This window comes from Artibeus jamaicensis, unplaced genomic scaffold (assembly GCF_021234435.1).
Source record: "Artibeus jamaicensis isolate MK-2021 breed Jamaican fruit bat unplaced genomic scaffold, CSHL_Jam_final contig_467, whole genome shotgun sequence".
In the NCBI taxonomy this organism is placed as follows: domain Eukaryota; kingdom Metazoa; phylum Chordata; class Mammalia; order Chiroptera; family Phyllostomidae; genus Artibeus; species Artibeus jamaicensis.
Window position 1 is genome coordinate 3,564,580 of NW_026521845.1, and position 23,026 is coordinate 3,587,605.

General features: G+C 42.4%; 1 protein-coding gene across 3 annotated transcripts in view; it reads right to left on the reverse strand.

The window, feature by feature from the left end:
* The window catches only part of RGS7 (regulator of G protein signaling 7), a 305,346-nt gene that overhangs the window by 29,780 nt on the left and 252,540 nt on the right, over positions 1–23,026 (reverse strand). For all 3 annotated transcript variants that reach the window (XM_053667351.1, XM_053667352.1, XM_053667353.1), the window contains exons 7-9: positions 17,713–17,777; positions 16,846–16,922; positions 16,656–16,737 (exon numbers count right to left, since the gene is read on the reverse strand). In XM_053667351.1, the coding sequence (XP_053523326.1) occupies positions 16,656–16,737; positions 16,846–16,922; positions 17,713–17,777 (224 nt within the window). The remainder of the gene's footprint in view (positions 1–16,655; positions 16,738–16,845; positions 16,923–17,712; positions 17,778–23,026) is intronic.

The window sequence follows — 23,026 nt, forward strand, 5'->3', positions numbered from 1 at the left end:
GAGGGGAGTGGAGGAGCGACAGAAAGGCTCACAGAGCAAGAGGGAGGCTGTGAATGAGGCCGTGGAGCAGCCGGTCCCATTCACCTGGAGGAAGGCCCACACGCCATCATACCCAACACAGGTTGTTTCATTCGGGCAGGTGTTGGCGAGAAAGATGAGCCTGAGATCATTCAAGACTCACGTGCAGCAGGTGAGGAGGCAGAATTTGCCGCATGCCTCTGTCATTAGGGACACAGAGTTTCTGATAGGAGTAGTGGGTGGAGGGGAGCCGAGCGTGGGTCAAAGGCTGCGGTGTGCAAGGATTTTGTTATTCTGGGAGCAGATGTCTGAACACACACACACACGCCAGCAGTTAAGTGCCAGAGGATGGGACAACTTCCCTGCCCCCCACACCGGGGCAGCAGTCCTGGGGACAGGCTGTACCATGTCATCCAGAGCAGAAATCAGCAAGGAGCCAGAAGCAGCCCGGTGGATGCTTAGCTCTTTGCGCCCACTGCACAAGACATGAAAACGAAAGGTTTACACCCGAACTCCTATCCCAAAACAATCTTCCAGAGCAGTAGGGAAGGTGGGAAGTGACTCAATTCTCCGACAGACGATTTATACAATTGCATCATGTGGAGCACACACCCGGAAACCCATGGGCATCTGAGGAATACAGACTAATGATAAAAATGCAGAATGGAGTGTTCTTTATACATCTGAGGACTATGAACTCATTGAACTTGAAAGCTCCTTCCATAATAAGCTGTAATTCTAAATCAATCTTCCTTCAGACCAGGTGGGCTCCAGAAATTATGTCAGCCACTTAAAGCATGAAATGGAAAGAAATTTTTTTCCACTCTTCTATACACATACCTAATTTCCCCAGAGAAAATTAGAATTTTCAACCTCAAAGTTCAAGGTTATGGCTATTTCATACACGAGATTAGCAGAGACCTAACATTGTATTTAAACCATGTATTAGCATCCTTAGCAAGCCAATTAATAAGCAAGCATTGATTCTAAAAGTAAACACTACTAGAGACTGAAACCTGAGATGATACTCTGTATCTGTTTCCACCCCAGGCAAATAAAACCTGGCAGTTCAAAATTTGCTGCTAATGGCTAAGCCGTTTAAATAATACGCTGGACCTGGGAGGCCTGTCTCGGTGGCCCATCCGCTTTCTTACACTTTTAAGAGCCCTTCACGACAGCTCATGGTTAAACAGACCCCTGATCTGTAACTCAAATAGGGGATTCCTGAAGACTGAAAAGCTGAGATGCCCAAGGCTGTCTGCCTTACACTTCTGAACAATTAAGGGCACGATCTAGTTTTCATAACCCGTGAAATAGCTGCTTTCAGAAACCAGGCATGGTAGTGAATGAAATATCACAGTCCTTTTTTGAAATTTTTATGTATTCAAGAAATATTGATGTCTGATTAAAATGTCAGATTTTGCGAAAGAGAGACGGAAACGAAGCCATGACCCATACCTCGGTAACCTCCGATCGTGAAGGAGAATGCACGTGAATCTGCACATTCACTTGGGGAGCGAGGGGGTGGGTCAGGAGTTGGGGCGGGGCAGGGGCGGGGCAGGGGGCGGGGCAAGGCCGCTTCAGCCTCTGTTCTCAAGCACATTCTTCTGGTTCTCCACGGCAGGGCAGGCAAATATTTTGACAATAATTTCTTTTCAAGCACTTTTGATCTCAATAAGATCACATCATTATTGAAAAAGGCAGTTGTCTTTGTGAAGCGTATGTGTTAAGTGCCACTAGCTGGTACCAGACCCACATGGAATGTTCTGCATAAATTGCTTTTCTGCACTGATAAATGTATCTTTCCAATAAGATGTAAATAACATTCCCATAGCCGAATAGGCACTTAACAAAATGCTGAAATATGTACTATTTGCCAGATGCAGGTACAGAGTATTGGATTTAAGGGATAATAAAGTGGCATTTTTTAGGCCAAATAACATTGGCCTAAAAAAGAATCATGTTATTTCTAGTGATTGAACAGTGAATTTATTTTCAACAGCATTAAGCTGCATCGTAGTATTGCTATAATATTATTTACTAAAAAGGAGAATTCAGTGACTTGGAACCATTCCTGAAGGAGCAGAAAGGTGCATATTATTGATAAATATCACTGCCACAGTGTTCATGCAAGGTGCCTTAATGAGTTGCGAACAAATGCGGAAGTTTTTGATTTTTATTATTGGTACTTTATATAAAGGGATTTAAATGCCATTTATTTCCTCTGGTGAACTAGTAGTACATTTGTATTGGTTGTCGCGGGAGGCCCGCGTGCTCAGGGTGAAGTGGGATAATGGGGGCTCTTCAGGGAAAAGCGGCGCCGAGAGTCCGTCCTGGAGTTAGTCACCCTCTTTAAAATCAACACCGTCGCTGATGTGCGACGGAGCAAAACAATGTTCTAAATGACGACCAAATGCAGATTTGAGGATGGGGTGGCAAACAGAGCTGGCAGTAAGACACATGCGTGTTCCAGCAAATATTTTTAGAAAGACATGATTCTGGGAAAATTAAGGTTTTGTGCAAACATAATTATTGGTTCCATACAATTCAGTTACCGAGGAAGATTTTTCCTTTTTGTAATACAGTTCATGTTTTCAAAATTCACCTTGCAGTGAATTCTACCTCAGTGGAAAAGATTCCTTACCTTCATATAAAGTGATTATAGATTTTAAAGTGTTCAACCTCGGGATTTTTTAAAGATCCAATTCGAGCTCTCTGTTCGTGAGCGCTTGCCAATTGATTTAGCCTCTGAGCCTTAGGAGCCCTGCTGACCCACCACCCACGGACTAAACACCACACACACACACACACTCACTCACACTCTCTCTCTCTCTCTCTCTGAAGGAGGTCGTTCCAGGCAACTGCCCTGAAATTCCCTCCATCTTCCCTCCTCTATACTATTGAGTCATTTGATTCCTACTCAGTCCTCTTTGCGGGCTACCTGTACTTGATTACGTAATCCCTCTCTAATGTAGGCTATGAATGAGCTGCAAATCTCAAGAGGCGGAGGGAAGGCTCAGGTGGTGGAGGGGAGGGAAATGCACCATAACAGCCCGGAGCTGTGGGAAGGGATTAGGTAGAAATTGTAAACCACGGTCAGGACTCCGGTTTCATTTGAAACATGAGTGAAAAATCATTGGAGGGAAGTGACTTGTATATTAAAAATACACGTGCTGTGTATTTTTAAAAACTCAGTATGCCCTTCACAAAATAACAAAATGGATCATAGAATTAAATATAAAATGCTATAATAGAAAAGTCTTAGAGGATAACATAACAGAAAATCTAGGTGATGTTTCGGTTTGGTGATGACTTTTTAGATACCACACCAAAGGCACAATCCATAAAAGACAACAGTCAGCGACAGCTTCTAGCTGCTGTCAAGTGGGTTTGCCAGCAACCCCTGGTCATTGGCATACACATAGTTTGGGGATTCCTGGTCCATGGGTTTGTTTACCACCCCATGCCTTCAAATGTTTGGCTTTAACTCTTCAGGTATTTGCTGAACGTGGGAAAAAAGGAATGGAATCTAGATCAACTCTCTGATGGCAATGAAGATGTCCCCAGTGTAAAAATTTAGGGCCAAAAGGAGGAAAATCAATCAGTGACTGAATTAGTGAAATGAGGGAGCCTGAGAGAGAAATAAACGTAAACAAAGACAGGGACAGATGTCAATATTTCCCGAATTCTCCAACTGCAGTGCAGCTCTTTCTGCAGCCTCGAGCGAGACTGACGACTCAGCAAATTTCCAACATCAACACTTGTACAACCGTCTGTCCCTGGCCCATGCTTCTGCATCATCATCGGTAATGTGACACATGCCACCGAACATGCGACATTAAGATCTGGTGGTCCGCTACCGGAAGCCTGGAAGTGCAGCCTCCTGCTCCTGGGAGTCTCCGCTCCACTTCCCTAAATCCTCCTTCTGCTCTGGCTGGAATCACATCACTTCTGTTCAACATCTGGAAACTGTCTGCTCACCCTGCCGTGACACGGTATTCCCTTTTAACCGGCAGGCTGTTGTCACCCAGGTACAAGTACAAAGACACTGTCCCAGTTTTCCACAAGCTACCAAGAAGACACTTTAACAAGCAAGTTGGCCCATAGCTCCTTTGTGCTCTCTGACATCGCTCATGTTTCATGCTCACCTTTAACATGCTTACAATCATCCCAGCTAGAATTACTTTGTATTAAAGATAATCACTTGGTCAAGGCTAGGCTGTCATGCTTTTCTTGAATAAAATATGAGATCCTTGAGGAAGGGACACGGCCCGGAGGCAGGTGCTTCTTTTCTATGCTCCCCGGCCTGCCATTCACAGGCGTGAACGATCTCCTTCCCTTTCTCTGATCTGTTTTCCTTGGGAAATGCTGGTTGTAACTCGAGGACACGCAAAGGGTTCTCACTGGGAGATGAAAAGACCCTTCTTGGGTTTCACGCACACACTCCGATTCGCCCTGCCCTGGGAGGTCCCGGATCTCAGCCAGCACCCTGGACATTTTCACAGCCCTCAGTGGATTGGCATTTGATTCACATCGCCTTGTTGTTCCTCCACAATCTCAATGGTGGGGGGGCTGAGGAGCAACACGGAATTGGGGTTTCCTGGCCCCCAGGCTCAATCACCATCAAATGCCTTACATTTTTTGACTTTAACTCTTAGGCGTTTGTTGAATACGGGAATGAAGGAATGAAAGCTGGGCCAGCTCTCTGATTGCAATGAAGATTTCCTCAGTGTACGAGTTGAGAGCCAAAGCATAGTCAACGATCAGCTACTGAACTGGTGAAAACAATTTTCAATTTTGTAGACATTACTATTGTTTTAGCACTGGTAATTCAATGGTATGTCGGAAGGGTAAACAGAACCAAATACAATTCCTAATAGTATAAATAACTCACAGTATGTGAAAAATAATTGTTATAATAGATAGCAATGGGACAGCTAAATAGGACTAGTAAGTTCATGGAAAACATTAATCTATTGGAATTACTTTTGAGTGACAGTAGCAGCCCTGAATTCGATTGCCTGGAGTTACAAAGTACACAGGAGGCTTCTAAGTCAGATGTTCTCAAATGGAAAACAGGTTTCCTTCCCTTTACATACCAGACGCACAGGGAAAGGCTGCCTGTAACACACACCTCAGCTTAGCAGGACCTCTCCAAAGAAAATGCAATTCAAAGACACACTCTGTTGCATGAAGCTTGATTTCCAAAAGCAGAAAAGGACAAGTACAGTACTTATCTAGTGATGTCAGAAAAGAGGGTTCACATAAAGTTATTTTCTAGATTACATATTTATCATTAACAGCCAAAACTTTATAGCCATCATTTGGAAAAATATCCCTGAATTCTTACAAAATTATTTCCATGACAATACAAACTTTTCTTGTTGATTCAAGGTTGTTATTGGGCACTACACATATTTTTGCCTCTCTTAAGACTGAAAGCAATGTCCTAACTAGATGGTCCTAGCTCTTAATGTTTTTCTGAGTTTTTGATGTTATTTTATGTCATTTTTAGCCTGCTCGTGCCTTCTTCCGGTCAGCTGTCACTTTTGCCACTCTCAGTGTCCCTGCCCCTAGCACTGCCCCATCATCCTCTGTCATTTGAGTTCGGCCAGCCGTCAGGAAAACAGACTAATAGTACCTAACACAGTGTCTCCCATTTTAGCAAATGGCCCGACCAAAGCACAGGAGTTGGCGTGTGGGAGTTTTGACTTTGCTGTAGACTTCTGGAGTTTATTTCTTGGCTGAGTTTTCAACAGAATGAGATTTTTGGATACAGGAGGCAGGACGAATAAAAACTGTGATAAAGGACATGTAGGCAAGTTCTCTTTATATCTTTTGGAAAACTTACCAGGACATAAATATTGTCCTAGTTAATTAAGTGGAACAGAGTAGATGACATCACACACTTGTGTGAAGTTCTAGTTTAAACAGGGATGGCATACGAAATGGGAACTGGAAATGCATTCTGTGTTCTGAGGGGTGGGAAGAAAGCTAACCAAAGGGAGTGACGGGCTGCATTCCAAGGCTGTATCCCCCCACAATGAGAAAAATGGACCCCTTTCATAGGAAGTGCCGTCACCCCCATCCGGATGGTCAAGCATGGCCTGGGCGTCATCATTGACTCCTCTCTTTCCCTCACTTCCTACCTCAGCAAATCTGATGAACTTGACCTCCTAACACGTCCCAACTTTATCTGCGTCTCTCCCTCCCTGCTGCAACCACCCTGGCCCCAGCTGCTACTGTCCTTGGGATGTGTCTCCATCACCCCTTTCTTGCTTTGCCCATATTGTCTCCAAGTTATTCTCTGCCCAGCAGCGGCCAGAGTGCTCTTTTAGAACGACAGCCACATCCTCACTCTCCAAACTTCAATACACTTGTCACCCCACTCAGGACAAAGGCAAGCCCTTTGCCGTGTTCTACAAGGTGGTATGTAAACAGCCTCGTCCACCTTTCCATCCCCACTTGGTACCTCTTTGCCTTTGCCCATGTCGCCGTGACCTCACTGGCCTCCTTTCTGCTTCTCATCTGTACCAGGCTCTTCCCTGTGCACCAGGAGCGTCCCTTCCCTCAGGTGTGTACGGTTAGTCCCTTGCCTTCGGGGCTACAGAGAGCCCCTATTTGACAACTTGGCCTAAAACAGTTCCCAGTCCCTCCCAACCCAATCACCTTGTTGGTGTTTTTTATCATGGAACGTACCTCCACCTGGAATGTTCTTATATATCTGTTTACAGATTCTGCCTTTCACCACCAAAAGGTAAGCTCCGTACATATAGGAACCTTGACTAGCTTTTTAAGTATTTGTGCCTGAAACTAAAATTTCCTGATACCCAGTAGGCATTTAATGAATGTGTACTAAGTGAATAAATAAAGGAGAGAAATGATAGATTTTATGTAACAGTTCTTCCTGAACCCTCATAAAAAATACAAAATGGTTTTAACACAAAATACTGTTCCTGGTGTGTGTGGTGTGCATGTACACTTGAGAACACTGGTGCGTGTAACAGCCTCCTGGCCAACTGGGCATCACCTACCACTAATATTACACATTCATTTGACACCAAACAAATGATCTAGTTCCTCAGTTAGGCTTAAAGGAAACATTTGTGGCATATAAAAATTTCACTCAAATACTTTTTACTTTGGAATATAATTAGTCCATTGGTTGATGAGTCTAAATGGCTGACAGCAAACTGCTGTCCGATTTTATGGGGATTAAAAGCAGCAGAACACCAATAAGCCCCAGAGATCTGATCCCATGTTGAGTATTTTACCACAATAAAAATTAAATGAAAGGAAAACCGAAGTAGGTGAGTTGTAGACATAGAATAAAAAAAAACAACTTAATTTCCAAAGGACTCATTGTGTTCTGCATTGCTCTGTATTATGGAATTAAAGATTTTAGAAAACCTATAAAAATCTGCATTCAAGATGTAAAGCAATAAAAATTATATAAAGATAATAGCAACAGCTTGCAAATTCTGGACTACTTGGTTGTTTTCCAACCATAGCCATTACATAATTTTTCATAAGCATTTTCTTAACTACACAGGTCAGCCAGTGTGCAGCAAACTTTTACTGGAGCATAACATCAAAGATTTCCACACTGGCAGACAGTATAAGCGCTGGGTCAAATTCAGCATCGAATTCATGATTTCTTCTGAAATTTCTATGGGATGCATCATTCAAGCTAAGCTTCTTTTCTAAAATAACTCCTGAGGCACTTCTGGAATGTAAAAAAAATCTTTGAATAATTACCTATGTACAGGATTACATCACTGTTTAACATATGCTTCGCATATAAAAAGAACAAAAACAACACAACCACAATACAGTGAAGGTCATGGACTGCATTTTCTTGAAAGAGTGAGGCACCCCATCTAGCCCTCCCCCGGCCCAGTGGAGGTAACAGTAGTGGTACCAGACTCACTGTTCTACGAAATGACGTGTGTGATGGTTAGTATTGCTTCAGACACGGAGAGTACATGGGGTGCATGTTAGCTGCTATCATTAGCAGCAATATAAGCTGACGCAAGAACAGCAATCACATGGCAAGGGACTGGGTCTTTCTTCCCATCTTTTCAGGTTTTAGTTTATCCGGATTTGAGGAAGTTGATAACTAAAAACAAGCAAGTTAAATGACACCGAATGAAAAAAAACAACAAATAAACAAACTGTAGGAACTTAAGGCCAGAGGTCATATTTAATAAATATAAGTAGCTTTTGGGGACGAATTATATGGTGGAGATGAAGGCAAGGTGCAGAACTGGGTTCAGTTTAAAATTCTTCAGATCCATCAAATCAGGCTCTCACCTAATATATTCTCGTTTCCAGTTTTCACTTCTCAAAGGGTTAACCGCTAACTTTTGAAAATATGTAATGACAAACGTCTTTACGTTGGAGTTTCCAGTAATGAAATGTAAACTGTTTAGGAAAAGCCAGTTTTTGACGGTGTGGAGGCACATAAGTGGTTGTTGAGAGGGCACGAGCTGAGTGGGGGAAATTTTTTTCCAGGACTTTCTGGGTTTGAGAGATTTATTTTGTTCTTATTAATTTAGATGGTTTGAAGTTTTAATTGAATTATTTTCTCAAGAAAGAGAAAGTTCATTTGAGGCAGATAAGCAAACACAGCATTGCTTTTCTTTTTAAAAATACAATTGGTGTATCTGGGGAAAAGCAAATGAGCAGGAAAAAAATCCCACATCATAAGTGCTCCTGATGCAATCTCGCTGGCCCTGAAAGAATACTGGCAGAATGAACCCGTTTTTCTCTGCTCGGTCATCTCCGCGTGTGTGTGTGCACATTCTTACTTTTTGACTCTGATATGATTACAAACCCATAGAAAAAAATTGCAAGGATGGTTCCACAGACTTGTGTTCCAGATTCTTCAACTGGAAACATTTTCCGTCATCTACTCTTTCTCTATATTTAAAAGATTATCTATGGACCCTGTATATGGGCAAATAGAATTTTACTTCTATTTGGAGAAGTCTCTAGCTGGAGACTGCGCTTCCCTCCTGACACCGCCCCAGCACCTGAGATTAACATTCTTCTCGGCCCACGACCCTGAGACTTGGCTGTTGGCCTTCAGGGGCCTCCTCATTCGAGCACCCCCCAGCCACTATCCACATTTTCACTATATCAGAAAAAACAGGGAAGACAGCTGGGTGCATCATTGTAAAAAGTTGCAAATCCATAAGCTATAGAAGCACCCACTTAATAACAGGGAAAGCGGTTTTATTCTCAGTCTTCCCCTGGCTCACATAAATAGCATTGGATATTACATAATAATAGGACACTATCTCCAAATGTATTCAAGGATGAAAAGAATGGGCGGCAGATGAAAGATGTAGCCTGGGAACGAGAACAATTTCACTCATTGAGGCTCATGAGTGCCACGTTATCAAAATATTTTCAATACAAAAGAACAGATCAGAATGACAGACAGGAATGCTACTCGTTTTTTTCCATAACACAAAAGGAAGATTTAAATTTGGGTGAAGACAGTTTGGATTTTCTAGAACAGCCGAAGAGATAAGTAGCAAGATCATGGACTGTCCACAGAGAAGGCGGTGCCTTCTCTGCACAGGCTGATGGTCGGTTAAAGACACAAACCAGCATCATTCTGATGACCTTCAACATGGTTTCCATGACCTTCTCATGGACGCCACAAAACCGACAATTCCAGAATGTACAATAGGAGTATTACCCAGATCTTTCAAGGAATGTATTAGAAAATATATTAATATTAAAGTCCTGCTACTATTTAAATGGATATGGATAACTGAGACTTTAATCTGGACATGATGATTTGGGAGGGTGTCTGGGAACAGCCAGGGCTCATGGGAGGAATTCTGGAACAGCCCGCAGGAAAGATTCTGTGTCTACCACCAAGCTCTGGGGTTGTAACAGCCCCTCCCCCTAACTTCCTCTTCCCCTCTGTAAGTCCCTGTCCTCTATTTTCCTCTGGTTCTGTGTGTGTACATTCTCACAGGTGGATTGAAATCCTTCCCTTTTCCTGAATAAATCCTTTTTGGTGATGGAATACCTAGTCAATTCTGTTTCTCTGGTCAACAAGCGCCACATGAGCACATAAAATCACACATGCAAATTGTACCTTCAGTATAAAATTCAAGGCACCCCGCCTTCCATCTATAGAAAACTATACCCAGTGATGCAACCAGAATCAGACCTGGGGGTTTCTAGATTCTACACCTGTGGCACTTACACAGCATCATGTTCCCTACGGGGACTCTTTCCCAGCAGCCTAGCAAGGCGGATAATAGTCAGCTCTCTGAGGTGCTGTGACAGTGGACATCTACTGCCTTTTGCTCGCCTTAGGGATCAAGCAGACGTGCAAAGCACTGCAGAGCACCTAACAGGTGAGTAGTTCGATTTACTGAGGGGGAGCAGAATACGCTGCCCCTGGAACATACAACTTTGGCAGGTGGCTTATTTAGATCTGACGGCAGAGTCCAGCAGGCTCAGCAAAGGCCTCTTCCCTCCCCCTGAACTTCCAAAAAAACTTGGATCAGGAATCTGTACCAGGAAGAAATTTATTACCCCAAATAACTTTTTATATGCAAAAGACATATGCATGGCATATTACATATCTGCCCATCAAACTTGTGCCCTTCTCGGCTCCCTGCAAATTCCCCAGATTCCTTCTTCCCTTCTCCTTGGCTCAGAATGGTATGCAAGCCCCAGTGAGCTGACTGCCCAAGAGTCTCACATTTTTATGGGACTCCTGTACGTACAGAATTTGTTTTTTTCCTCTTAACCTCCTTATGTCAATTTAATGATCAGACCAGCCAAACACCCTTAGAGGGGAAGAAGGGAAATATTTTCCACTCTAGAAAATCAATTCACTAATTCAAAATTGAAAAAAAAAATGGTGTGCACACATCTGGCCCCAATGCACTGAAATACCCTGATGTGCATTATAAATGGACACAGAAGGACTGCGTGCTGTTTAGTAGAGAGAATGAAGGGGTGGAGTCAATGGCAGGTTTTCACTCAAAGTCAGAATTTCACTTTTATCTGTATGATGGGCAACAAAACTCAACTCTTCAGAGCCTGGCTTCCTCCTGTTTACAAACTAAGGACAATTGGTGCCCACCCTACCATGTCTCTGTAAAGAATTAGTGATCTGATGAATGTAAAAACGCTTCTGTGACTAGAAACTGCGATAAAGGTTCTAATCAATGTTCTCATTGCCACCAATATTAACCGAATGTCTTGTTCTCCTGTTTTTGTAGAAAGGACTTGTGGCATGCATTTCACATATTTCATTGAAAAATCTACATCTGATCAGGGGCACAGCTTGAACAGCCAAGTGCCTGGAGTGTGGGGACAATGCCAGAAATGAACAAGCTGCATGATGGCTGACAAAGCTGTCTTGGCTTGGACCTGGTCACTGATGCTTGGTTGGTTCAAATATCACAGCCCTGTGACATAAAAACCTGTGTGCTTTTGTTTATTTTTACTGATTTTTTTCATTGCCATTTTTGTCCCCCTTATACCACCCCTGAAATAACCACACTGCTGCCCATGAGTCCTTTTTTCCTTTTTGCTCAATCCTTCCACCCCCTAAGTATCCCCCAGAGCTGTTAGCTTGCTCCATATTTATGAGTCCATCTTTATTTTGCTTGTTAGTTCAGCTTGTTCACTGGATTCCACATATGAGTGAAATCATATGGTATTCACCTTTCTCTGACTGGCTTAGTTCACTTAGCATAATGTTCTCCAGGTCCATCCATACTGTCCCAAAGGATGAAATTTTCTTCTTTATTTTATATTCCATTGTGTAAATGTCCCATAGTTGTTTTATCCACTCACCTACTGATGGGTACTTGGGCTGCTTCTGTTATCTTGGCCATTGCAAATAGCGCTGCAATGAATATAGGGGTGCTTATCTTCTTTCAAATTAGTGTTTTGGGTTTCTTTAGATAAACTCCCAGAAATGGAATTGCTGGATCATAAGGCAGACCCATTTTGAATTTTTTCAGGTATCTCCATACTGCTTTCCACAGTGGCTGCACCCGTCTGCATTCCCACCAACAGTGCAAAAGGGCTCCTCTTTCTCCACATCCTTACCAGCACTTGTTGTCTGCTGATTTATTGATGACGGCCATTCTGCCATTTGTGACGTGCTATCTCACTGTGGTTTTAATTTGCACTTCTCTGATGATTAGTGACTTCGAGCATCTTTTTGTATGTCTGCTGGCCATCTGTTTGTCCTCTTCGGAGAAGTGTCTATTCGGGTACTTTGCCCATTCTTTAATTGCACCGTTTTTTTTTTTTGCGTTGAGTTTTATAAGTTCGTTATAAATTTTGGATACTATACCCTTATCTGATGTATTGGAGAATATGTTCTGCCATTCAGTGGGTTGTCCTTTTATTTTGTTGATAGTTTCCTTTGCTGTACAAAGCTTTTTTAGTTTGCTATAGTCTTGTTTGTTTCTCTTTTGTTTCCCTTGTCTGAGGAGATATATCAGATAAAATATTGCTACGAGCAATGTCTGAGATTTATCTGCCCACGTCTCCTTCTGGGATTTTTATGTTAGACCTCCTTCAGGTCTAACATTTAAGTCTTTAATCCACTTTGAATTTATTTTTGTGAGTGGCATAAGAAGGTGGTCTAGTTTCATTTTTCTGCACATATCTGTCCAATTTTTCCTGCACCATTTATTCAAAAAACCAAGTTCCTTAAGTATAATATTTATTTCTTTAAATTATATACATGTTTTATTGTTTTGTGGCATGTCCTAAATTTTGACTACCTGTAGCTAACCATTTTTTTCAACCTGGATAGTATACATAAAATAAGGGACAGTTTTTACATTTATAGAATACATCTGTAGTTTACTTGTTCTTAATTCACAGAACAAAGTGAAAGCAAAATTTTACCTGGATATAAATGGATAGATATGCTTCCATCATCTTCCAAATGTAGCAGGATTTGGCAAATGGAAGTTTCAGCTCAGGCATTATTTTAGGCAAAGTGGTAGAAAATTTTAAATAGAAGTTCAAGAATCAGATAATTTCTAATCCTCTTACTCATCCATGACAAACTTCAGCCAGTGTTATACTTAAGGGCAGACCACAAAACTCTTTTCCCATAAGGACAAGGATAAGACAGGAATGTCTGCTCTCACCGGTTCCATCACCATTGCACTGGAGGAACAAAATGGTGCAGCGGACAATCCTTCAGTCCCTCTAGCTTTGGGGTTGAGTGGGCAGAACGCATGCATCTGGAGTGGGAGGTGAGGAGGAGATGTGGGAGAGAGGTCTCCTGAGAGCCCTGCCTCATCTCTGCCCAAGTCAGGAGAGAAGAGCTTTAAGGAGGCTCCTGGGGCTTCACCACGTGCCTCCTACCATGTGAGGGACACAGTAGACCGGTGGTGGCACCACATTCAGACAGCTGGCACAGGAGGCAGCTGAACTGGTCTGCGGCAGTGAAGTGGAGGGTTGAGGTTTCAGTGCAGTCCTAGGGTTCTCTGGGACAGAGCAGAGAGGCTTCCAGAGAGCCAGCTGTAGTCCAGATGAGAGATGGGGGTGTATCTTCAGGTTCCTGTCCAGGAGGACTTTCCTGGAAGCATGATGAGATGGCAAAGGAAAACAGCAGATATGCTGGACCCCAGGGGCTGAGGAAGAACTAGCCAGCTCCATTCACCTTAATCAAAGTTAGCTGCCAGCAAGGAATCCCTATAGACAGGGGTGTGGTCAGGGAAGGGCCTACGAAAGCACCCACAAGATACAGGGGCTTCACACAAGGTCAAGCCCAGAGAGTACCAGCACTCAATTATTGGAGTGGGCGGGTCCGCTAAAAAGGCTACTGCTCCCAACTCGTCCAGCCCCTTCCTCTCCCTCCTTGGATGTGTCAGAAACCCTGGTTACTGAGATGGGAATTAGGAGCAAAAATATTCGGTACGAAAAGGCAGAAGAAACCAACAATTGCCTCCTTCCTCCCCTGCAGAATCAGGGAAAAGGAAGCCTCAGTTTTACATTAGGTTTGCAGCTTGATGATGTCTTGGAACAGGGTATTTTAGTCAATAGCATGTGTGGGACTTACTATAACTCTACTCACGGAGGTGGGACCAGAGAAGTCAGGCCCAACACCAGTCTTTGAACCATCCAGGTTCGGGAGAGCTGGCGTCACAGAGTGGCCTTAAGGGGGAAATGGAAGCCTGCAATGAAGCTACTTTACAATCACTGGCCTTTACCACACCGTCTGCATTCAGGATGTTTAAGTCGACTCTCCCTATACTGGATAGCTTTTCATCTTTAAGAAAAAGACCTCAGTTCCCTTAAGTCTTTTCTCTCCCACCTCAGGACAATGGTAACTAACCAATTACTCGAGCCACTCCTGGAAGTCCCGGAGCACTGCATGCATCACTGTGTCATCGAGCTCACGATGGTGTTGGCTAAGTGACTATCCAGTCCAGTCTCCATCCCACTCACCCTGGACTAGGAATTCTCAACCACAGGAATAGCGTTTTACTCGCTTTGGGCCTTTTAGCCTGCAATGCATTAGGCTTCTATAAATGCTGCTTTAAAGATATACTAGTTGAATGAATCAGTGAAGGTAAACTTACTTTTTTTCAGTGAGAACCAAAGAAATTTAATGCTCTGACTTTATTCCACTTTTTCATGTCCCAAATTCTCTACTGATTATATATTTAGAAGAATAGTTTCCACAGAGACAATGAAATCTTCTGATGTACTTATTTGTTTAAGGTACACACTCGATTTAAGGTCACACCTCAACATAATGTGTCGGGTGTTCACACTGCAGTAGTATGACGGACCCTTAAGAAAAGGGATTTAGAATTTTTCTAATTTTCTGAGGATGTGTTTATTCTCACCCAAGAGAAACCACTGGCAGGATTTCCCAGCACAACGCTCATGGGGAGAAAAATATCTCTATTATGAAATATTAGCCAGATCCTTCAAAGAAATATAAAAACATTTCTGCAAGTCATTTTCATGGAACTCTACTTTTTACCACTCCGATTGTGTCAAAATGCATCCCCTATATGGGGCAAAGGAAACTGAGCTCAATGAACGAAACAGAAAACCAACGAAGAGGCTTCATTATATTCTTTTTCAAGGTCATGACTATTCAGTGTACAAAGACACTCAATCATAGAACCAGCAGATTTTCTGCAAGGATGGACCTGATGTTATGCAAATAAAATTCATTTTTATCTGCTGAAATTACCATAGGACACTGCTGTATCCTTGTGGCTGGAGATTTTGTTGGGTTCGTTACCCCAGTGAATGCCCTCTGTCTCACTTTTAAAAGTTTTATCTGAGTTTTTCTAAAAAAAAAAAAAAAAAAAAAAAAAAAAAAGACACTATTTTTGAGCAGTTTTACATTTACGGGAAAACTGAGCAATTTTTTGCTGAGCAAACTGTAGCTCAGGGGAGTGCAGGGGAGCCAGCCAGCACCGGTGAGTCCTCTCGTGTTCCCAGGAGGACACCGGCCATTGAAGCTGAAGGAGGCTGGAGATGGGCCACCAGAGGTCCAGAGTGTAAAGTGGATAAACATGCAGACGATGTGTTGACCAGCTTCCAGAGCTTGCTTGAAACAAACAAACAAGCAAAATCCTGCCTCATATCCTCGAAACACTTATGCAGGTGACCTCATAAGCCTTTTTCACTGTTGGCAGTAAAACTCAAGCTGAATTTCGAGTGGGAAAGCCAGCTAAGTCTCACTTCTAATCTGTTGCGAACTCAAAAGAAGCAAAACGCAACAGATTTTACCAACTGCATTGCCAACGGAAATGGAAATACAGGTATATAGCAACAAATTTTTGGAAGACAGGCCAACTTTGGTCAGAACCCGAAGATGCTGATAGTTGACAGGACAGTTTGAAAGTCTTCTCAATCTTGACTGGCCTGATGCTGTGAACCTGTTATTTATTCTAATAATGCTTATGTAAATATCATTCCTTAATGCCTTATCTGTATTTAAAGAAATACAGAGACGACAAAGACACAGCATCAACACAGGAATATATGGGATTAAACACGCTTTCTTACGAATCCTCATGAACATTAACTCCTTGCACAGAGTTTTCTGGTATGACTCAAGGCCATTCATTGCCTGTTACACTAAGACACATGCTTTTACATTATTAAGTAAGAAAAACAGCTAAGTTCCTGTAAGCAGGTCTAAGTCACATCACTAACGTATGAGCTGGTTTGAGTCAGCAGCCTCTAAGAAGTCCACAAAATCTGACATTCAAAGCAAGTTATTAATAGGCTTTCAAAAATGTTAGGGGAAGAATAAAACTTCGACTTATACCTTTATTATCAATCCAGAAAAATGTAAATAGTAAGCTGTGCCAAACTGGTTTGCGGCAGCCTTTTTCCTCAAATATTTAAAAGCAACGAGCAACTCAAATGCCACGACTGAGTAAGTCAGTGATGTGATAGTGGAAAGAAAGAGGCATTTCTTAAATAAATTAAATAGTACACTATTGAAGTCTGGTCACCTTACGCAGAAGTGGCGATCTTTCTAACTAACTTACGCAGACTTTGGGAGAAACGAGGGGGTTAGCACACCTCTCTTTCATTGCGCGATCGCTGTGGTTATGAACTGGAGACCACGTCAGGGCACGTTTTCTTACCACGGGCCGGTGCACGTCCCAGAATGCTCTCTCTTGGCTATCAAGGATTTTCCTTTCAATCTTGTCTCGTTTCTTGTCCACTCTGTCAACATCATAACGAAGAAGGAGACACAGTGTTAATTGTAGTGCCTCTCCCTGAACAAAAGGCCACAACTCAAACCCATCTCCCAGAAGACTCACAAGGACTCACTTTGCTTGCGCTTCCGCTTGCATGAAAATGAACTCCCACTTCCGAGCAAACGCTCTCTGCAGCCTGGCCAGGCTCTCCTGAAAAACACGGCACAGGGGAGACATCCCTGCGTTCACCTTCATTACCCCCAGCTAGTTTACCTACCAAATGTGTTTATCAAGAAGACAAATGCAGAATTCCTCTGGACTGAATGCATCCTGCCCCCTGAAGACAGCTAATCCTCGCATTAACAGTCACAGAGAAAAAGGGGGAAACCTATTACAGATATTAATTTTTATGAGTGATTGAATTTAAAGACCACAACTCCAAATGTGAAATATGACAATTAACTTCCGGACTTTTCTGCGCTTACTTTGCTGTTTCTACTACTGATCCAATCAGCCTGTCCGGTTCTTGACAACAGTGCACACCTGTGGCCGCCTACTACCCAGGTCTAGACAGCATTTCAAATCCAGCAAGTCACAACACAGCAATTACCTGAACAGATTACATCACTGATGGGGACCAATCTGAAAGTTTTGCGGAAACCACTTTCCCATTATACATGTTCTTTAATTCTCTACGTTTGCATATCATCAGTCTATATAAGTATATATCTAAAATTTCCCCACTTAAGTCAGTTTTGCAAGTAAAATACGCTTCCCCCTTCTACTCTGAGTTTGTGTGTTAAGAATTTCATGGTTTTCAATGAGAGTGAAAGCGAGCAAGCCAGTCAGAGGTTTATTAAGTCTTACGCTACGTGATCCCTTGGAAATCTGACTCTTGACACCCACGATTGGAGAAACTTAACCCAGTGCCCCAAAGTGGCCATGGGCCTTACTCCTGCCCATTTTGTCATTTCTTTGCCGGAATGTCCTCAGTACTCACAGCTTCATAGTCTGCCAGCTCCAGCCTGGCCTTGTTCTGCATCGTTCTCTTGCAGAGGTAAACCGCTGAAAGGAAAACATAAAAAGAGATCCATCACTTCCTGCCTGCTTACTAACACTCGGGTGCTAAAAACAAAAGCACAGCATTGCAAATCAAGACATACTGGTCTTTGTCATTTTTTCCAAAAGTTGGAATTTCCTTTATTTACCTTTTTTTTAGATAAAAATAATCATTTGTAACATTATCACTGGAATCAAAATATAGTGGTTTTTATAAGAAAATAAAACAAATTTGAAAACTTGGTAACCATGTCTTTATTTTTATTAAATAGTTGTCACAATTTTCGCTTCTTCAAAAAACAAGGGGAGAAAGAGAAAGTCTTTCAAATAAGACACCGGATGACCTTAAACATCTAGCTGTACAATGACACTATTTTGTAAGGAGGAATTGCATGAAGAGGGGACCACTGCTGGCACATTCCATTATCACCACATTCTGCTGAAACTGAAACGATCTATCAGTGGGAACTGAGGGCCTGGTGGCTTCTTCTTTTCATACGGGCCAACCATCAATTGTTTTGCCACTAGAGGAGGAAAGAATACATCTTATTGAACTACAGTACAACGCTCTACTATTATTAATCCATTAAGTCTCATTGGCTGCCAGAGAAAAGTCCACCTGGGCGGCAGATGTACAGAGTGGATGACGGATGGAGAAAGGATGGACACAGCAGCATAGCCACCAAGCAGTTATTTCAGGAGTACCAGTGACTCTCAAAAATATCAAGATATTCGGAGCCCTCTGGTCCAATTCCAATGATCAGATTATCTTTATCATTTTTCCTAACAGAGAATATTTGAGTCTCACAAAATTCAACAGATGCTCTATCTGTCCTAGATGCTGAATGAAGCCACTGGATGAAGACTATCAATGTTTATGTTTGGTTGGACCAGCTCTGGGGGACGCCTTATAAATACGAAGCTGTACCACATACTGTTTTTGATAAGGAAGTTTGGCTGGTATCACCGAGGAAGTATCTTACACAGAAAATGGGAGACCACTGCAAACATTCGCACTATCTGTTTATGTCCCTTCTAAGGTTTCCCGTCTGAAGGTCAAGGCAAAGAAGAGCCAGCCATGGAACAAGGCTAACATCACTGCAAACACTAGGAACCAGAGGTGGAATTTTAGAACCCATCTTTCTACAACGCACCATGGTAACCGTATCTTTCTACTAACACTGGTAGCTTTCAAACCACTGATTTCCACAATGACTGATTTTACAAATTACTAAAAGCTAAATTGCAAACACAAAAGTGACATGAGGTGTTAGTATTCTGATTGCTGCCATCTGTGCTCATGCTTAGAAAAAACTCTAATGGTAGAGGCCATTGGTGATTGAAACAAATATCTAACGTATTTTCAGCGGTTGGTAAGAGAGATTGTAGTGCACACACACTATCCCTGAGCGTATCTCTCCATGAGGAAAAGATGGAATCTACTTAAATATCTAATTGAATGATTCCGGCTTTCCTGTAGAATTACCTTTAATCAAATTTCCAGCCCCAGCTAAGTGTTCCATCAGTCAGCCTTCCTTCATTCCTCCTGCATCAGTGTCCACCTGCTTTACCGATTCTGGCCATTTAACTTAATCTTTGTTCTTTTCAATATAAGATCCCTTTTGAAAACTGTATTTCTGAACTCACTAGATACACTAATGAATAAAAGCAAAAGGGGGGTCATTTTTGTACATTACCGTTCAAGAGGAAGTTACGCATCTTTTACTACAGCCGCATGTCCTATGACACAGTTTTCTTTAATTCCCTAGGAAACAGAATGAAGGTGTGGACAGGACATACTAGGTACACAGTATGTGTTTCCCACGTGTGTGCGGCATGAGTGAATGAATAAATAAACAGGATCTTTTCCGAAGGAGTTATTTAGAGGTCAAGTTAACTCAAGTGATTTCTCCTAGTCTCTTTGGTAAGGAGACAGAAAAGAAAAGGCTGGGCCACTCGAGCAGGAAGCATTCTGGGTACTGTTGAAAGCAGAGCCAGTACGACCATGAATGCCCGGGCTCACACCTCACCAAGCTCGTCTAGACATGGCAGAGTACGCTGACAGATACAGATGACACTTCCACTGTTTTTAGTTGAGTACCAACCTTGGGCAGGATGTGGACAAGGAAGAAGGTTTATGTGGGTGAAAGAGGGCTTCATTTCCAGGAAATACCCCAATTTATCGAAGATCGAAAAACATGAAGGTAGTTAGGCATTGTCAAAGGGATAGCTCAGGCTAACTGTTTTTGTACCAATCCCTAATTATTTAGGCACCAAAGATGCTCTACATGGTGTTATGTGTGGGCCTCAGCCCAGGTACAAAGTGGAAATCATTTACAATATGACCCTTGTTTTAATTTTCTGTATTACCAAACATAGTAAAAATACCATCTACAAAAATCCATTCCTGGAGTGCTGTGTAAGATGGTTTCCATTATCAAGGGTTTCACTTCAGTTTCAAGTTTAAATGCATCTCTCTGCAGCAGGTTTCTGGAAGACTAAAATGAGACAACTTTCTGGACTTGGAGGGTGAAACGAAGAGTAATTTAATAGGATTCTACATCACTAAGAGGAAGAAAGTTTGAGAAGGCCTAATGGACCACTCTGCCTATAAAGTAGCTGTGTAGAAAGGTCATTTAGAATTTCACTTTAACATGACTTAGAATGAGAGGTGGAAAGTCAAAGCATCCGGACCACACGTCTTTTTAACTAGGAAGTAAATGTGGACATTGGTTTCTTCCTTTCAATTTCCCAAAGCTCTGTGAGGTGGTCTGTTACCTGAACGCTAATGTCCGGAACAAAGCTGTTTCACAGCGGCCACTGAAAAAATCACTAAGATCCCAGCATCCACATATGTTGAGATCTGGAACTCTGGTGGCCTTCATTAACTGTGAGTTTGGACAAGTCACTTAACCTCTCTGAGACCCCGACTGCTCACTTCTATAATGAAAATAAAAAGTACCGGGTATCTCTGTCCTCAGGACTTAGGTCAGCTCTGCCGGAGACGGGGTACTGGAGAATGCTGTGTCACCACAAAGGGAAAGTAACACATGGACTCATTAGATAGATTGTCCAGTACGTTCGCTGGAGATGTTTCTGCTTCAAAGACAATGACACGTATTTTTATAAGTGCAAAGTCCCTTCACAAGCCTTGTTGGGTATAGAATTTCATATAAAGTTATTTATTTTTTTTCCAAGTGAGACAATACAGAAAGAGCCACTGCCTGAGTTTTTAAGTGCTCTATTTGTTAGGTACCTCTTCCTCATAGAACTTCCACGAATTAGCAGTGATAAGAATTTTAAATAATAAAAATAAAAAGCATATGTCTTATTCTGGAGTACACTGCTTAATGACTTTGAAACCTTTAAAAATTTACTTCAAATATGTTTCATTTACACATATGCCTAGTTTGGTTTATAACTAACAACTTGATACTATTAAATTATATCTTTTATTTTCAATTTTGTTCTTCACTCATTATGTTCATTCTCATTATCTCTTATCATCTCAATATTGAACCCACGCACACAACCAAGAAAATGACCAATATTTTCTGTGAATAGTGGCCCCTGGCTTTCAGGGACAAAGAGAAAATTGTTATTTGTTTGTTCATTCATTTATTCAATTCAACAAATAGTTACTAAATGCCTACTATGTTCCAGGCTGTGATGTGGGTGATGGTGTACAGCTGTGAACAAAACAGGCGAGAGCTCTCGCCCCCATGAAGTTACATTGTAGAGACAGTCCGAGGAGAGACCGCCTGGAGAAGCCAGAGAAGAAAGGGCTTCCCATTTTCCCTGCACAGTGGGGTGGTCAGGAGCCTGAGATGGGCCACTGTAATTTCGTACTCTACCCATAGAGGGCGCCACCGTACCAATTACTCTTTCAGTCTGGACTGATAAAACTAAAAATGGTCCTGTTACAAGGGTTTTAATAACCTTAACGGGATGAGGGGATCTATGTAGAATAATTGCATGGAGCTTCAAAGTATCTTAGTTCCTGTAGAAGAACAGAATCTGTGCTTTTAAGGGGAGAAAATACAAGAAGAGGAAAAAGTGAGACAAGTGTGTATGGATAGTGGATGCATTCTCAAATATTCGCTGAGAGCCTACTTTTTCAAGTGCCGAGGTTTTTTTCAGTCCCAGGGATACAGGGATGAACTCAGCAAATAATCACTGCTCTTGGCTTGCTTTTTACTAGTCTAAAGTGAGACCAACAATGGATAGCACTATAAAAAATATTACAACATCTGACATTTATTGAACGCTTTGCATGTGCCAGGAATTATTTAAACATTCCACACACACACACACACACACACACACACACACACACACACTACCTTGTTTAAACTGCATGGCCACACGAACAAGCGGGGGCTTTTACTTTTCCCATTTTGTAGGTGAGGAAATATAGGTTGAATGAGACTAAGTAATTCTTAGGCAAGAGTTAAAGTCAGGCATTTGACACTAAAACCCACACAGTTAAGCACTGGGCTGTGAGAGAGGGTAGGGGGTGGAGGGGGGAGGCCGAGAGGGTCTTCAGATGGTAGGATCCAAAAAGGCCTCTGCAGAGGTGACTTGAGTTGAGACCTAAAGAGGGAAAACGGACCAACTCCAGAAAGATCTGGGGGAGGAGCTCAGCAAGGAGGACAACCTTGTGCAGGAAAGCAAGCTGTGTGTAAGGAAAAGGGCAGGATGGAGACTAGCAGGGCTGCCAGAGCTTGGGGAGGAGGGCGGGAGAGGTCAGCTGCAGGGCGCTGGCCCCAGGAGACCCGGGAGCTCTGGCACTGGGCTGGGGTGTGGTCCCTAGTGTCATGGGAACCACTGAGGCTGGGAGAAGCGTGATATGACATGATACATTTAAATGTAAATTACATTTAAAAAGTTACTCAAGCTTACACCAGGCAGATGGATGGTAGAAGAGTGCGAGCGAGCGGACTGCATAAGTTTTAATAATAACAATAATACAATAGGACACAACACAACATAGTTGCTATCTTAACGATGGTTGAATACATTCTGGTCTGCTCCACAATAGTCCTCCTGGTTTCTGTTACTTACCTAAATAAAGGGCAATCTGATACAATATAGGGCAAACCCACTCCCTCCCTTGCTTTCACCTCCCCCATGGTTTTGTCCAGGTGACCTTTATAGTGGTTCCTGAAAACCCTTCTCCCCACTGTCCCCTCCCCCCTCCCCTCTGGCTATTGGTAGATTGCTCTGAATTTCAGTGTCTCTGGTTATATTTTGTT